The 18,990-nt window shown below is 38.2% G+C and overlaps 1 protein-coding gene across 1 annotated transcript; it reads right to left on the minus strand.

The window, feature by feature from the left end:
* Nucleotides 1-738: 738 nt before the first annotated feature.
* Nucleotides 739-16,330, minus strand: LOC105035701 (nifU-like protein 4, mitochondrial). Its single transcript, XM_073243499.1, has 6 exons — nt 16,065-16,330; nt 13,804-13,965; nt 4,692-4,867; nt 1,953-2,056; nt 1,710-1,821; nt 739-1,089 (listed from the first exon to the last, which is right to left on the minus strand). Exons 1-6 carry the CDS (start codon nt 16,261-16,263, stop codon nt 1,021-1,023), a joined length of 822 nt encoding a protein of 273 aa, XP_073099600.1. The 5' UTR covers nt 16,264-16,330; the 3' UTR covers nt 739-1,020.
* Nucleotides 16,331-18,990: the final 2,660 nt, after the last annotated feature.

Consider the following 18,990-nt stretch of genomic DNA (forward strand, 5'->3'; position numbering starts at 1 on the left):
ACGCAAATGTTACATAGAAAAAGTACCAGCATTAACTGAACTTTGAAACAAAAAGGAGAGAGAGAAAATACTAACCAGCAAACTAAGAACAAGAGATGCTCTGATCCTTGAGAAAGCAGGTCAGACTTCATGCAGGCCGGTTGAACCTCATTTTTTGGTCCATTTGTTGTACCTACAGGAATCAAAGCACTTACAGAAGTTTCTATGGCACCTTGAAGCATTTCAACATCATGGTGTCCTTCCTTTAAACATTTGGAAGTATCAGAAATCCTGTCTCCGAAAGATGCATCCATCAAATCCTACCTATAACTGAAATTATGAACTGATCATTGTACTCCTGGTTTACTTCAACCCAGAACATCAACCGGACCGACCATAAAAAATGTTTAAATTAGCATAGAACCAAGATGGAGTATTAGAAAAGCTCTTAGCAAAGTCAGTGCCTTAAATCTTCGAATATCCAAAGGAGATTTATCTACTTGCATTTTGGATTAGCTCCAATTATCCAATTTATTGGATATTTGGCAAAAGATGACCCATACAAATTTTTATCTTATGAGGGGAGATGCTCATATTTCAAGTCAGTCTTAGACTTCTTTTCTTTACCCACAGAGAGAGAGGGAGAGAGAGAGAGAGAACACTAGAAAAGCAAAAGCACATGCAAGTCCCATGGCCATCAACCATGTGAAGTAGTTGCAAAGTGCAAAAATGAAATCAACAAAGGCGCACAGCCCAGAATATTCACCAAACAATAAATATTGAATAAAGGTACAACAATTTGAAACACCATCGCTGTTCATTATTCTTTATTCGGGATTCTCTCAGCAGAGTACAGAGGGAACGACCAAAGCTTACATGGTAACAAATTGAGTCATAGCATTTTACATAGTTGGTAGCCAACTCATCAAACATAAACTAGGACTCCTGATAGCTCCCTGATTTGCCAATGTATTCTGAGTTTGTGAAGGAAAATACGAAATTCCAGAGAGCAGATAATTAGCCAAAAAAATGTTTCTTCTGTCAATCCATCTGGCTATTCAACAAAGTCTCCTCATCTCCGTTATCTAATTCCTGTTCTACTCCTCTGACCTGCCAACAAAAGCACCCATGAGTCATGAAAACAGAACAGAAACTGTTACGTACATCAAGTAAGCTGATGGAAGAAATGTATGCCATCAACAGGAACTGTAAGAAATGCACAACCGACTCTGAGACAAAATGATATAGAATGTGTCAGATTAATTTTTTCACTCATCATCATGTTTAATTTTTTTGATCTACTCAAAACATGTTTGTTCTAAGATTAGAATGAACACATTAGATCTAACAAAGGCATTTTTGCAGGGGAAAAAACAAAAGACGATCAGCGACAACTAAAAGGCAACTATATTTATTTGCTCTTTGCAGCTTAATATTCAAGTAAAAGATAGTATTCAGATAGCAAAAGAAAATTGGTGCAGCAATGCTAATTGTTAGCTTTGACCAGTGGTCCGATAACTTGTTAAAAGACGTCTGATAGAACTTTTACTTTTTGATCAATTAGATTCCCACCAAGTTCATGTCAAGAGAGTTCAGACCAAAAATAAGGTATGGCTAATAAGCTGGGGTATCACACTCACACTATCTTTGGCTTCAATGTGGGTACATTAAAATGCACAGTCCGGGATGCATTGCTAATTTTAACAGTAGAGAGACAACTTGAAAGCTACCTCAGGAACATAATGCATGAGCATGTTTTCAATGCCGGATTTCAAGGTTACTGATGAGCTCGGGCAGCCGCTACAAGCTCCTTGCATCTTTAGTTTAACAATCCCAGTATCACTGAAGCAACCATGGAGGAATGGAGAGTTAATAAGTTTGGAATCATCTCCAGTACTGACAACATGAGATTTAACTAGGTATTCAGTCTGGGGGTGTGTATGTGTAAAAGAAATATTGAAAGAGAGACTTACGGATCAAATCCACGGTATTCAATATCACCACCATCATCTTGCACAGCAGGCCGGATCCGGGTTTCTAACAATTCTTTGATCATTGCAACAATTTCAGAATCATCCTACAATGTCACAAGTCCACAGCCTACTCAGTTCTTATAGCAAACATATGAACAAAACAATAGCAGAAAAAATGCATTAGATACAAAACAGACTTGCATGTACTTGAGCTTCTCTTCTCCTCATCAAGATCAGATCTAAAATGTTCAGAGTTGGCACTTAGAAAATTTTATCGATGCTAAACAAATGGATATTTTATGCATTTATAACTATTACGTGTCTAAAAGATAGTCAGGATTAGGATTATTGCTAAGTAGCTGAACCAGGTTGTGTTAATCTATATAGGTGCTTCATTTGTTGCTTCTTTCAGACTATTTTTACATAGGTTCATGTGAACCAAACTGAACCATTTGCAAATACTGCAAAATATAATTTGAGGTCAAGCTCTCCAGTCATATAGCATATGGGCATCCAGCCATCCAGCCATTGATGAGAAATGATATCCCAATAAGCATAGACAAGTGTTATGTTAATACCAGTCATGGTATGATTTTCTGATATATTTATTCAGAACTGGAGATATAACTACCTTTTTATCAATATATTAAACATTAGTTACTGCAAAACTCCATGACAATGACATGTAACTACACTATAGGACTTGAGAATCATCATACAAATGATATGTTAATGCTAACAAATTGACCAGCTACTGAAGTTATCGCCACCTAATGCCAATTCAGTTCACAATCATACCAGTAGAGCCTTTTAAGTGCCATCTAAAGGATTTTCCACTTGTAACTTTACCATTTTAAGCATTCTAAAATATTAACATATTGTGCATTGTTCAACATTTTATTTGCCAAAATATTCAATGTTTTTTTTTTTAATAACAGTACTTCAACAATGTTAGTGATTATTTTTCAACCAGAGAAAACATAAGGTATTTTGATATTTTAAGACCAGCAATGAGTACTGATATGAAACCAGCAGCATGTCTCCTGTTCAACAGAATCAACTTTTCAATGGGACTGCAAATTAGTCCAGCAGACATTGCTTTCACAAAGGACATTTACAATTATTGATGATTTGGATAGGTTTTGCCATGAACCAATTGCCAAGAAGCTACACAAGATGATACAACATGATCTCATTTATACTTGATTTCTTTTCTATTGATTTTCAATAAGATAAAAAATTGTATATCAGAATTAGACTTCACGTATTGTGTTGATTTTTGAAATTCAAAATATGATAAAATCTTATAACAGTGATTTTTTTTTTCCCTTTTTGGGTTTCTTCAGATAGACCTAAACTGATTACCCATTCCAATCCTTGCACTTTTTCTGCTAAGCACATTTAGAATCAGATTTTCTTATTTTACCTGGTCTTTCTTTCTTTTTTTTTTTCCTTAAAGATTAGAAATTTAGAATTATTTTATTGTACTTAGTTCTTAAAACAAAAGAGTTGGAGTACTACAAGCAATATGAAAGCTACAAAAAGGAAAGTTTAAAATCTCATTTTTCTGGCTAAATTGCATAAAAGCTTGGGTTTGCAATGTACAGGTCTACCTACACCAGGAGGATTCCAAAACCCAATCATTTAATATAATAAAGTGATAGAACCGCTTTATGCAGAAATATGTTCTACATGAGAATGTTTGACCCCTTCAAAGCAGCAAAAGATCTAAAGAATGCATGCCCTGATTTCTCAAGAAAGAAGGTGAAGCCATTATCCAGTTCTTATAGAAGAAGGACTCAAGCTTCTAGTTAGATATTTGACATGCGACTCATGCACATCAGAGGAATATTATCTTTTATCCGAATCATTAAAAAAGATCTGAAATGACTCATAAATTTTCATAGAAACATTTCTATGTTTATTATGTCTAGATTCTAATTTCTAAATATAATTTTTTATTATTTATGAAAAATATAATAGCTAATTCAGGAAATGGACATGATAATAGAAAATGACCATAAACAGCTGCAATGCTGCATATTTGTTGTTACAAAAATGATACCCCAAATCCAAGGCAAACCAAATTCAAGTCATTCCTATGCTTTCACATTTCCTCCAAAAAAAAAAAAAAAAGAAGGGAGGAAACCCTAACAACCAATTGGCCCACTATCATGTCCTACAGACAATTTCCTAGCACAGGAACACACTGTACCCTTCCTGATTCTCTGAGTCTAAGCTGCATAGTGAGAAAACACCACCCCCCTTCCCGTCCCCCACCCACCCACATAGAGAGAGAGAGAGAAAAAAAACAATTTCTTCTTTCGCATGAGCTAGAAGTTGATATTTAGAACGCTCAAAACACAAGGCATCTCAGATTGAATGCAGGAAAGACCAGATAACTAATATATGTTAGGAAAATACAGTCCTTTGAAACATAAATGGTGGTTGCGACATAAGATTTGAAAAGGCTTGCTCTCACTGAGCATTTAGCATCTGTAGCCTGCAGGAACAGATTTTTCTGTATAATTCATCACCTAAAATGAAAGAGATGGCAAGGCAGAAGGTTTTTTTGCAGTAATGTATATCTATGACTTATTTGGGGGAGAACAAGGACAATACAACAACATAACTGTGATAATACTTGAAGCTAACCTTGATCTAATCAAGAAGAGGCACAATCTACATCCAGATTTGAGTGATTAAAATCAGCACCATGCAATAAGCATAAGAAGGTACCTCATGAATTGCCGTGTCCATAGAAGCAGCCACATTGGAATCCAGAAATAGTGGTTTTCCAGATGAATAAAAGTCCATGATTGCAGCAAATATTTCAGGTTTCAGAAAATCCCAGGATGCTTCCTCTGATTTTGTAACTGTTACAAATTCTGACCCAAAGAACACTCTTGTAATTCCTGGATCAATAGCAACTAAACATTGATCTCAAGCAATATAAATATTTTCAGCCTTCAGTTATAAGGAGAAACATCAAACAAAAATATGCAACAAACATCGATATGTCATCCAGAAAAGATAAAGATCCCTTGTATCAATATAGGTGTAGACTAGATAGGCAAACATACTTCAAAGTTGGTAAGGATGGATCACTCTTCTGGTGCTCGATTACATCAAAGCTTAGGACAACAGTTCTTATGGTTGAGAAAGGATTCTAAATTTCATTCACTCAATACATCAAGGTGACAAACACCCCTTCTGTGGAAATGATTCAACATGAAAATGTCTAACCTCTTCAAGGATGAGAACTGTAAACTTCCTAAATAAATCAAGGGCATAAATCATGCATATACCAGGGGAAATAAAACATTAGCTTGTTGTTTCACAATAAGAGGTAAGGGCATGTTAAATTGGGGTTAAGCAGGAGCACAAAGCTAGAGTCTAGGCCAAATTCGCCAATTTGGAGTGTCTGAGCACATGTAAGTCAGCCAGGAAGTGGTAACTTTAAGAACCCTCCCAGTTTCTATGACTTCAAGCTGAGGATGGTGAAGTCAGCCATGATACACAATATTACTTATTTTATTTCCACTCTCATGCACTTCTGAAATGAGTAGTATGATCATGGAACCTCCTCAAGACCATCATAAGAACCTTTCTCACCATCCATCCTCTCCCCCTATCTAAACTGTCTGCTTGACCACAGGTTGCCCAGTCTCCATCTGCCCTCCCAGTCTCTTTTTAATCCTTACATCTACCACATCTCTTCCAGTCTCCCTACCAAAATTCATCCACTCTCCCTGATCCCCTATCTACTCCTTTCCTCCATCAACCCCATCACCCTTCTCCTTTCTTCCCCATTCGGCCATGCTTCTCCACCTGAGATTCTCTCTTCTTGTTACCCCCTTAAACAAAAATCATCCATGACATTTTTCCGAGGATGCTATGTTCGAGGAACGCATCAAAATCCAGATGCATTAGACTTTTTCACCCATTTTTTTTTTCATTTGATCAAGCATTCCTTGTATGAGTCTCATCTCAGACTCATGATCCAAGTGCTAAACATATTAATATAGACTTAACCCATCTTGATCAGATCTACTCCTTTCTCTAGACATTTATTCAAGTTTTTCATTCTCCATTGGATAAAACAGTGCAAAAGAAACTTTTGCTCAGGATATTTATCTCATTCTGAAAGATGGAAGAAAATCTTTTTTCCTTCCTTTGACCCTATTGTTTCTCTATGGGTTTCATTTTGAAAGATCAATTGTTACCCTGTTTTTTTATTTTTATCATAAAATAGGATGATTTGCTGGTTCAGGGTCAAAATTTCTTGTTATATTTGGAAGATTGATAATATTACATGATCAACATAGAGACTGAACTTCTCATTGCTATTTAGATAAAATGATCTGTTTCCCTTTATTTTAGAGGGCAAAGATGTGTTACAAACTATAATTAAATGGTTAGTTAGAAAAGCAGGAAGAACAGCAACTTGTTGCTATTTTTTGCCAAGCTACAATTCGACAGTTCTTTTAAAGTTGTCAAATCTTTGTTTCTAGGCATTACACCCAGAAAAACTATATTCCTTGATCCTGCAACAAAAGACACATGCTGAACAAAATGAACTCAACTCAAAGTTTCTAGTGGATCAATTATGTCTTTGTTTGCTTAACCACTTTTATAATTCTGAATAGATGTGGCTGTGGCTAGATTCCTATTAAAGAACCTATGCCATAGAAGTATTCAGACAGCACAAGTGGAACTGATAAAATTCAGGTAATAGTATCAACCATCAGTATTAATTAAAGTATTTCTTCTTTTGCCCTCTTCCGCAAAATATGTAGAGGTCCCATTACCCACCAAAAATTATGTCATCCACATCACACAGAATACAAATGCAAATAAGTTTTGATCAAAAGTGCATCTTTGTCTGTGTTCCTCATAGCTATCAAGTAAATTACAATCTAAAAGTGCAAGTAAATGACATCACATGATGATTAAACAAAAAGAATCATGTAAAGAAAACAACATGCACTCACAAAATCTGCAATAAATGTACATATGTTTAGGTGAGCAATGCCTACATGCTTTGTATATGTAAAACTTAGTAGCAGGCAACTTCCAGTTAGGGTAGTGCACCCATTTCAGAGCCTCTCCACAAACTCATCCTTGCACATGTTCAAAATATTTATAAGAGACACGGTTCCCCATAACTGCACCCAAATCTGCCCCTGTGCACATACTCGGTCCTGATAACTAAGAAATGGAGCAGGGACCCATCATAAATGCATTTAGATTTCAAAGTTCTGGAGTACATGTGAGCATTAAGTCAAATTTATATTATCATTCCTTGCTGCCTACTTTTGTAGAATACTTTTTCTCGATCATGGATGTATGGGAGTATTTATTGATAGATTCATGCACATGCTTGATTCTTTATACAGCCATTACCTGTGGATTATCCATATAATCTGTCCATTATTTCATTTCTTTCAATACAAGTGCTGGAGAAAGTCCAAGAACTCAAATCAAATGTTTATATGCCCTTTGAGATTCTATTCATACAAGGTATCTACTAAGGAAAAATATATATTAATTCTAGATCTTATTCATTTGTATTATGCATTTTTTTCATTAAAAAATGTGAAATTACTTTAGCTAATATAAGGATGTAAATCACAAATCGCTTTTTGCTGGGAAAATAAGAAAAGAAGTACCTCTTGAAGGGTATAAACACATAAATACCATGTGTTTATACCCATATGAATAAATTTGTTCTTGCAGCCAAACTTATGATTTAACAAGTGGGCCATTTTATCCTTAGTATTTCTTTCCCATTTGGAATCTTACATGTGCCTTCTATGTGTATATGAGAATGATCAACTTTGTAATTGCTTGGACTCACATGGTAGCTTTGCTTTCATGGTGGCACGTGTAACTGTCTTCATCCGGATGCTAGAAAGAAGACAGCCAGTTCCACCTGAGCCATCAATACATCAGAATTACATAAAAGGGCCCTTATGTTTTGAATTATAAGAGAGTAGGGATAGATTTATTGAGCCTATTGACTGCATACATATGGACAGGCCTGCCCTTTTTACATTAGCTCAAATTTTGAGAAAGAAAATTCATTGTGACATGTGCACATTGATTTTATTCATTATTGTGAAACCAGAAGACATTATTTCAATCTTGCAATAGGAGCTATATGTAGCATCTGAGACAGGTATATAACATAACCTAGTCCTGCAACAGCAACCGAGATTCTGCCTTATCCACACTATTACCCATATTCAAAGGTGAGATAGCCTTCTACCAATTTTAATTTTTTGATTACATTAGTTGACTTCTCATTTAGAGGTTTCCGGGTGTACTGTGAACCAGAAATCATGTAGGATTGCAACAATAAGGGTCACTTATGATGTATTGATCTCAACCAACATTTTAGCTTCTCGTTGTTTGGAAGAAGCCAGATCAAACTGTATTGGCAACCATCAAAATATATCGCACAATATTTTTATAGGAAATGACAAGTTGGAAGGGCTCAACTAGTGACTTAATGATACTAAAGGATCGACCTCATGAGCCACACTGCAAGGCATCCTAATCAAGGTATTCAACTAGATTCATAGCCCATTGCCTTGAACTATGTTTAGGTAACAATGCTCTGCCAATTGCATCTCCCCCCCCCTCCCTCAACAACCAAGAAAAAAAAAAAAGCAAAACAAGAGTTCATACCCGAACATGGCGAGGAATTAGTATTTGGACTAGTTCACTACCATGCCTGATTCATTCCTTGTTGAGCTATGCAATGTTCTCTAAAAGAGCATGAAGCATGTATGCTATAAGATGAGTTGTTCGATACACGTCACACTTCTTTATGCTTGAATGTTGAGCATGCCTTTGGCGATTGAAGAACAGTTTTTACTTTTAAGCTTTTGTATTCTCATCCTTTCTTCCTCTATGCAATACAAGTTGACTTGATGCCAGCTTTTTCTCCTCTCCACAACAATATACTGGTTGTTAACTCCAATAATCACTTTGTGAATGGGAAAGTGGTGTTTGGGAACGGCTGACCTTAACTATTGCATTCACAACCAAGGACAGAAAGCAACATGAGAAGAATGGTCAATGAATAGAGTAAAGATTGATGTATCATACCAGCCCATGCAATACAGCACAAATCATGCAGAAGATGTTCTTGCATGCATCACGATATAAAGATCATACCTTGTATGTCATGCATATAAATATGCAGTGGTGTGAGCTCCCATGTGTTGACACAAATTGAGACAAATTGGCACAGGCCCATCATCTTTGCCATGAGCATCAACATGGCATGCCATGGCAATGTGTATGGCATTGAACCATAATTTATCAACCATGGCAAACATCGTGGCATGAAGTGCAGAACTATAACCCTTGATGTGGACTTGCAGAATAAGATCTCTAAGCAAACATGGTTGGGTTACAGTAGAGTCAAATACTACTGTCAATCTAATTAATATATGATATGTCACTATGTTTGCTATGGTAGTTTAGAAGTCTGTAAGTTCAAAAGATCCCTACTGTGTTTTAAACAATTTATGACTGTTTATTTCTCAGCTATTATATGCAAGGAAAAGTGTCTATACTGTATATGGTTGTCATTTTTTTCCCTCAAATGTGTTATTAGCTATCATTTTTTTGTTCTCATGGAATCCAGAAATATCATTATAATTATATCCTCGGCATCATTTGTTCAAATAAGAGAACAAGGATGGAGAACATAGTGATGGACGCATAGGGAGTTCGCAAAACCAATCATGAAATAGTGAAGGGGAAGGGGTGGAAGAAGGAGATGACGCCTTCCTCATCCCCATACTAGTCAAGCAGGCCTTCAAGCAACCAGTCTCCACTGCAGCCGTTACAGCTATAAATGAGAGATTCAAGGTAACAAACTAACAATATAAAATGGATTTCTCTTAAGAACTTGGAAATCAGGAGATTTCTAAGTTCTTTACTACTATCAACAAACTTCTGAAAGGATCTTCACAAACACCATTGGAGTCTACTTGAAGCCTGAATGGACTCATTGGGTCTTTGTCCAAGTCCTATTCATTAGCTTTATTCTAGTGTTTGTTTTCTGTAGATACAGTTTTCCCACAAATTGAATAAGTTACAAATTTAGTCTGTTTTGAATTACTGTTACATTTGAGACGTCACCTTAGAAGCAATTCAGGTTCATGCCTAGAGGTGAACTTAGGTTGGGTATTACCCAAATATAACATGAACTTGACCCAACTTATAGAAGATCTGGATCTAGACCAATATTTGTGGATCAGGTTGTCTCGTAAGTCTAAATCCAACTTCCGGATAAGTTCAACTGCCTCCCATAACAAACTCCAATGCTAATTACCCATCCTGACTTCAGAAAGATTAGTTGAAGATGTCATTTTTGGTTGTCAAGATTCAAACCTGACCCATACCAAAGGCAAACCTATTGAAAAAAATGCTTCAGCATAGGTTCAACAAAACCTGGACACTAACACTATTCTATTTCGGTATAGTTCGTGCAAGACTTGAGCCCAAGTTCCATCTGTGTTAAATTGGAGAGAAGTCATTCAAACAACACATATCTACATAACAGTTCTATGCTTATCCGTTAAGAAGGTGAGTGATGCAAGACAACTCCAAGGAAAAGTACAATGCAACACCAAGCATAAGCAGTTGAAATCCTTAACCCTACGATGATGCAAAATCCCTATCTTGATCAAAATAACAACCTTAGAAGGATGAAAATGCTGCCATACGAACATTTTGCTAAAAAAACATCAGAAGACAGCTCGTACTGAAATAAAGGAAACAATTATGCAAGCAAATATCAATAATTACCAAATGACAGTCAAGGGATTAGCAATGATGGTACTGCATTCACACACTGTAACTGAGATGCAGTCCACTTTTGGGTACAGATCTGCCTCATTCCTCTCAGATGGATTGTCCGCTATTGTTAATGAACTTAAGTGTTCCACATGGTAGTATTGGATGCTATGGATCTCCCTAAGGACCTCCAGGAATTGATTTGAAGGCAATATATATATAAAACAACAAAAGTTTTAATTTCAGACCCACTCAGGAATAGATCCGAAAATTTTGGAACTCAACAAGATCAAAAGGTTCATGATAGAACCTGGTCTGGACATATTCAGCTGATGCTGTATCCAGATTCGAGACAGCAAGCACAGATAATATTTTAAGGTTCCAGATTGCAGAATGATCAAAATACACCCAGAGAGAACAGCAGCGCACAACTGGGAAGCAGCATAGGTGAAGAGTGAAAAAATATATAGAAAGTATAACTATCAATCTCATACCCATTGTTTGGGACTCACTCCTTCAGACTCACGACAACATACATCACATGCAGGGAAAAAAGAAACAAGAAACACCCTTTTCATTGAAAAATAAACTTCCATACCCAGTAGCTAGCAAAATAAATAAATAAATAATAAAGTAGGAAGCATTAAATAGCTCAGTACTATACCATTATCACCAATGATACAAGTACCATGAATAATACTGGCCCCCTTGTTATGCCTAGGGTAAGAACTGGCATGGGGGGGGGGGGGGGGGCGCGCATAACAAGATCCATGGCTACCAAATTCTGAAAAATATGGTTATAGATATTTCCAAATTTATCTAATAAAGATTCCTACTTATTCATTCTTGCAGTAGTAGTAGTAGTAGCAGTAGCAACTTATTACATAGAGAAACAAGCCTCTTCCCAGCATATAAACACCTTAACTTCTCCATCTTAAAATCATGTAGTTATTGCCTCCTAATATTCAATTCCAACCCCAAACATATCATTCTAAAATCTTGGAGTATTTTAAGGAGATATAGTTGTTAATCATATATGGAAATTTTCTAAATCAATTTTTTTTTTTGAGCAGATAAATTGAAAAATTGTTGAAAAGATAAATTGAAAAATAATTAAATTGTTGAAGCCTTTCATATTTGGTTTCTTGCACTTCCTATATTATCCTTCTCTTCCTCTCCCTTCATGAATCCTATTTCCTTTACATATGAAGAATGTTCTAGTATGGCCTACAAGACTTGGATACAAGCTTGGGTTTCTAGAGATAAAAGAGGAGAGGGGGAGGAGAAGCATAGAACTCTGCAGAACAATTTGCAAAACAAGTTTAACTTCTGTTTCTAAGTTATCTTAAATAAGATAGAACTCATTAATTTTATCTGACTCGAGATACATTTACTAGACAATGATCCGACAGATGTGTATGAAAATCCTTTTGTGGGACTAAATTAGCTTAAAAACCTGTTATTTCTCAAGTATTTCTTCTTTATGTTTTAATATTCATTTATTTGTTAAGCTGTTAGGTATAATTTACTATAACACTAATAATCCAACATAAGCTTCAATTTTCACTATAATAACTCGGAGAATTAGCACTAGAAATCATGAACTTCTTGATGCATGATTTTAAGTATACTATCGATGCATGCCATAATCAGAATTATGAAAATTATTCTAAATGGTCATTTTAGCAAAAGAAATTATCCAACAAGACTCCAACAAAATGCTAACTTATTTTTAACTGATAAACCTAGTAACTAGATTTTTCATTTCTCTCTCTATGTGTCTCTAGGGCCACCCAAGGATGAATCCTGGTTCCACCCCTGTTTATGCCCAAAGTGCCCTTTTGCTTCTCTAATTTAACATGTGACCAAGCTCAGTAAGTCGATCTAGGCTCCAAGCAGGCTCCAATGGTGCTTGTGAAGCATCATGATGCAAGTCCGTTGATATCAATCCAAAAATCAGAAATTTCGTCAAGCACCAAGTATAAACACAAATCCATCTAGATCACCAGCAATGAGGTATCACTAAAACAATACAGACACTTGCAGAGATTGAAAGGTAACCAAAGAGGCAAACAAATTTAGCATAAAGGACTTCTATTGTTAAAAGCTTGACCTAACTAGCCCATCTTCCATGTCATTTGGATTCCAAGATTCATGCAAGAATTGTATTAAATATGGATTATAGGGTCATACAAGGATCACAATTAATGCTCGATCACATCTGTGCAATCTATTTGTACCACCTTGATAATCTCTAGGGAGTGCTTGATCATAATATTAGGTTACAAGACCCCTCTACACAGAACTATTATTTCCATTTTCTTGTAGGGCTAGAAATCGTGCTTTAACTTTTACGTCACATACACATATAAACAAATCAGTCCCAAGCTGCCGACCAGAAACAAATTCTACTGTAGTTTCCTCAGGTGTCTTCCTATAGTTGCAATTCTCTATTGATGACACAGTGACATGCACCAATTACAGCTGAATTCACAGAATTTCATGTCAAAAATTATCTTTGATGTTTTTGGAGCTAGAACAAGCACTCAGTTCACTCTATGTATATTGCAGATATACTAAATCAACTAAACATATCCATCCAATATTGCCAAAATAGTTAATCACGATAACGTAAACATGCGGAGATATGAGAGAGTAGTTTTGAACAAGGATCATTTCATTCACAGAATGATGAATATGCAAGACATGCAATCACTTGCCAAAATACATAGAGCTGTGGGGCTAGATAAGCACAAGGCCAAAATACACTGTTGGAATCTGGGGTGATAAAATGGTACAAAAAATGGCTATAAGAATTAAAGAACATGGAGATGATAGAATGGATGAGAAAATGTGAACTGTGAAAATAATTGACTAATCTTTGGCAAGAATCTAAAGAAAAATAAAATGGATTAACCTACAATAACTGATCTTCAAACCAGAACAAGAAGAATGGCCCAGATTAACAAAGTGAATGCACTCTATCATGAATAGAAGCATTGATTGAAAAATGAAGAAAGAAAAAGAAGCATACCATCAATCCCAAATAAGGATTTAGCTAGTGGTGAGTTCATTGCCGCACGAGCATTTGGAAAGTCAGCACTTCCAACTTCCATAACTGGTTTCCCAGGATAAAACATGAGAGACATTGGATTTGGTGTAGATTGTGTTTGAATAAACATGCTCCGTTTCTGCCCTGTGCAAGCAATTATCAAAATAAAACCAGTCAAATATATGCTTATTTCAAATATAACATATATTCAGAAGTTAAGATATAGTCTTTCAACTTTATAAACATAACAGGATTCTAAAATATGCGAAAGTTACAAATATGAGGGTAACAAGAGATCAATTTAATTGCTATGCAATGAAATATACACATATGCATCAAAGCTTAAAAAAATATAAGCTTTTTAGATGCAACAGAGAATGCATCAACATTTAAAAATGTCTGTGATCTTGTTTCATAGACAAACAAAATACACAAACTTGTTACTTATTTCCCAGGTGACACCTCCAAGAATAATAGAAAATTCCGCAAGTGATGTTGTTGACCGAAATTTCTTTTCATTTTAATGGGAGAAACAGGTTGTGAGGATCCATGAGGATCTTCCCAATATCTTGAGCTCTTTTGCAGGCTCATACAATCAAGAAGAAATACAAAAGCTACTACATTAACTGAAATCTTAATGTGAAGTCAGAGGAATATTGAAATACATTAGGTTATGCATGAATTTGTTTTCTTCCTCCAAGTGTGTAAAGAAACACAGCCATGCTAACTGCAAAAACTTACAGTAGCAAGTGTTGAAAAAGATGAGTTATGGTAGAAGACTATCTAGCAAGTTTCATTTGCAGACTTAGAGATCTTCCTTCAATATCATACGCAAGCCCAAGTCTTGGAAGAGAGCGAGAGATATTAGGATGTCATTTTATGGGTCTCACATCTAAAGAGGCCACGACAATTGATGGCATTGAGAAATTATCTTTGTTTAGTTCGAGAGACTAACAAGTGACTTCTTAGGGTTGTTCTGGAGAAACTAAGAACACTAGGTTTGTTCTCTTTGCTAGATGATGTTTATTTCATAGCATAACATAATTATCCCCTCCATACCTAAGTCTGTTCTTCATCCTTTTCACTATAGTTCCCTCTAACAGGACAAGAGAGGAGGGGGGCAAGGGGGGGTGCATAAAACTGGAAGTGTTGAACTGCATAAACATGAAGAACAGTTAAAAGTGATGGGGCAGGAATGGTCAAGAGAACACATTCTTTTCAATGAAAGACAAAATTAACTTGTGATCATAAACACTCTGGTGTTAAAAAAATTTTAGACGTAAAGAGAAACAAGAAAACAAATTATAGCATCCAAAATATCAGTATCATTGATGTCCAATAACTTGAGTAAACAATACAAAGAGAAAAAATAAAGAAAGAAAATCCTCCAAGCAATTCATGAAAGCAAAAAACAACAAACAACATATTTATCGGCCAACCATGCAAATATAAGGTACACTAATGCTTGTTATGGCTGAATACTTAATCTCTGTAATGGCAGGTCTGCTGCCTCCCCAGCACCTCCCACCAAAAGGCAGAGGAGCAGTCCAGCAGATCCCGAGTCACTGAAGGATGTCTTTACAAAAAAAAGTAAGAAAATCCTACTTTTATATGTACATAATGGCCCTGATAGCTTCCAATATCCTTTTTTTATGCTTAGACTCAATAAACATGCACCAAGGTTTGAAGGAGCACCCTGTGACCATCCATGAAGGCATCCCTAAAAGGATCAAAAAGTGAAAAATTTCTAGTCAAGGTTAGCCTGCCGTCCAATAGCTCTTCGATTTCAGATTCTTTAGGATGGGAACAAGGCAGAACACTTCCTAGGAACGCAAAAGTGGATGCAAACAAAATTTCTAGCCCGTTATTGACATGTTAATAGCTATCTCAGATGAATTGATTGAACGATTTCCAGCTTGACACTTGTTTTGCATGCACCGAACAGTACGACTTGGAAACATATTTTACCATTAATAATGCAAATTAAACTCAGTCTTCGCACTCGATCTTCATCGTAGTATAAACCATGCACTCTTCGGTCATAGTTTAATCATTCACGAAATAAAACACGTAATTGGATTGATTGTATATTTCTTCGATTACAAGCTTATTAATACATAAAAATTTGGAAGCATGCTCGATGAAACCTCGACGAGGAATTGGGTTTCCTTCAATAAAAGTTTAACAAGAACAAACAATTAAGAGATCCAGCTCTTCAAACAATAAAAGATTAACGAACGCACCTCCAAGTTTGAACCATGGAGTCGAATTCGGAGGCTTCCATGGATTGAAAGGAGCGAAGGACGAAGGGTTATGAGGAAGGAGATGGACCGATGAGGAAGAGAAGTGGCGAGCGGAGCAGAGAAGCGATGTCGGTGAGGTTTTAGGGAGCCTATCCGAGCAAAATCTTCTTGCGAGCAGCCTTCCAGACACCCTCATCATCTTCTTGCTTCCTCCTGCCCCCGATTCCTTGTCTCCGAGTTTTCGCTTCCTAGAATTTTCCAAATGTCTCCGGGCTGAAGGGTTATAACTCGGCGACGAGGGCACATGCCGGGCCGGGTCTGTCGTAAAAACAGCATTTGCCAGTGAGGCTGGAAATGGGCTCGGGCCGGCCCGATGTCTTCGGACAGGAGGGTTATAACTCGACGACGAGGGCACACGCTGGACCGGGTCTGTCGTAACAACAGTATTTGTCAGTGAGGCTGAAAATGGGCTCGGACCGGCCCAACAGGCTTTGAGCCAGTCCGATTGTGGGTCGACCTTCGATTAAGTCCGAATAAAATTAGGCCGGCTTTGGGCTCAGAAATAAAACCCATTTCATTTTTGGGCTGGACTCAGACCTGGCCCGGCACGGGCTTGGGCCCGGCCCGACAGTAAGCCCGACATTCAGGTCCAAGCCCAAGATTTAATCTCTATTTGTTCTTCATCCTCCCGCCCAGATCTCCGTCTGCTGCGAGGTTGTCGGTGTCAATCAGGGGCTTGACGTCGCCCATGCTCTTTATGAGTTCGAAGTTGCAGAGGAACTTGACGACGGAGGTGAGCTCGACGATGATGCTGGCATGGAGAACCTAAGGGGTAGCACCGGAGGAAGTCAGTAAGGCGGGGGCAGGAGATGCCGAGCTTCTCGAAGTAGGAGAGGACGGGGATCATGTTCTTGTGGACGCTGCAGGCGAGCATGAGAGGTAAGGAGTTGAAGTCATCGATGGAAAAGCCGAGCTGGTGGAGGAAGTCGACGCCCTCGTGCATGACCTCGACAAAGGAGGGGAGCTCGAGATGCTCGAGCTCGTCAGGGAAGATGCCAATGGACTTGAGGTAGTCGGAGATGATGACGTAGGAGACGAGCTGCTTCTTGCAGCCCTAGATCACGCCCCAGGTCACCAACAGCATCTCCTGCTAGGAGAATTTCGTCGACGGCGACAACGAGGAGAAAAAATAGGGGTTGTTGGGGGATTGATACAGGGTTCAGGGATGGAAAAGGAGGTGGGATACGGGCATGGGGATGGGGGAACACTAAAGAGGGATGAAATGGGTATTGGAACGAGGGGTCTTCAATGGAGGCGAAGCACAAGGGGCTCGAAGAAGGCTTCAAGTAGCGACGGGCTTGATTCGGGCTTGGATATAGGTCAGCTCGATTGGACTTGGACCGGTCTCGAGCCCAGGCTTGGGCTAGGCTTGAGCCTATATTCTTTTAAAAAAATCGGGCCTAAGCTCGGTCCGAAGTTCGAAAAAATTATTTCAGGTCGAGCTCGAGTAGGGCTAGGATCCAATCTGGCTTGGCCCAGTTTCAACCCTATTTGCCAGGCAGCCCAAGCTCGGTCCGTAGGGATCCTGGGCTGAAATTACAAGCTCGACCAAGAAAAATTGAGCCAGCGAATCTAAGCCCGATAATTTGACCCAACAAGGATATAGATTGGATAGGCTATTAACCAGAACTACCCTACAATTGAGAACCATGTGTCCATACCTATAGTACCCACCCCATAATTGGGAACCATGTGCCCATACCCACCTCAAGATGGGGCAAGATAGGGAGATCTAAATGGGATGGATACAACCGTAATTTTTTCTCTCTTTTTTTGCATACAAATAAAAAAGAAATCTAGGCGTAGATGGAGAGTGTGTTAGATGTATGCCTTAGAAGCCAATCTTGACTGATGCATATCATAATTCTAGGATATGACTTTATACTTAATGGGCACTCTTAATTTTATTCATGTTGTATGTATCTATCGTCCAAAGAACTAACAAAATTGTTGGTGCAGAATTTCATCGATGCCGGAGAAGTTGGAGTCGAAGGGATTGCGACCGCCATCGGGACCTGCAAGGGAAGTCTAAATCGGAGTTGGGGGTGCTCCGGCAAGACCCTCCGACGCTCAAGTCAGTACTCTGCTTCAACAGAAATGGAATACTCGAATGGAATTTTAGCAGAGTTTCGAGATATAGTTTAGAGCTTAGAGAAGAACGTATCTGGGGGGTCTCTTTTATAGATGGGAGAGCGTAACTGATTGACAGCAACGTCCGTAACTGCCTGGTAGTGGGCCGTTCAGGGCCACGCGGAGTTTGTTACGGAGAGTAGTGGTGTCAGTGAGCCGTTCGGGACCATGTGGAGTTTGTTACGGAGAGTGGAGTGGTATCCGTTGTCGCAACTTGTCAGAGAGTGGTGGGGCCACGTGGAGTTTGTTACAGAGAGTGGAGTGATGTCCGTTATCATGACTTGCCAGAGAGTTCGGGCCAGACGGCTGAAGCTCGGTTGAGACGTCTGGTGGAGCGGAATAGCTCTCTGTCTCAGCAATCTGAGAGAAGTTTGGATGTTTTCAAGGTTGCGACGGGCTGTTGTTGGGTGCCTTAGGCGTTGATGCTATAGACCAAAGTCATCTGCTGTAGAAGCTCGGGTGAAAACTTTATGTTGGAGAAGTCCGGCAGGAGTCCGATTACTAAAGAAGTCTGTCTGAAATTTATCTGATGTAGAAGCTCGTCTGAAGACTGTCCGCTAGAGAGGTCCGATTTCACGAGGAATCCAGCAGAAGATCGACCGATAGTGGAGTTCGAAAGGTGTTGTGGAAGTTCATCCGCTGGAGGAGTCTTGAGAACACTGTGAAAGGTTGACCGCTGGAGGAGTCTGGAATTCAATTCTATTGTAGAAGTTCGGATAGAGTCCGGTTCTTGTAG

The sequence above is a fragment of the Elaeis guineensis genome, chromosome 9 (assembly GCF_000442705.2).
Source record: "Elaeis guineensis isolate ETL-2024a chromosome 9, EG11, whole genome shotgun sequence".
NCBI lineage: Eukaryota > Viridiplantae > Streptophyta > Magnoliopsida > Arecales > Arecaceae > Elaeis > Elaeis guineensis.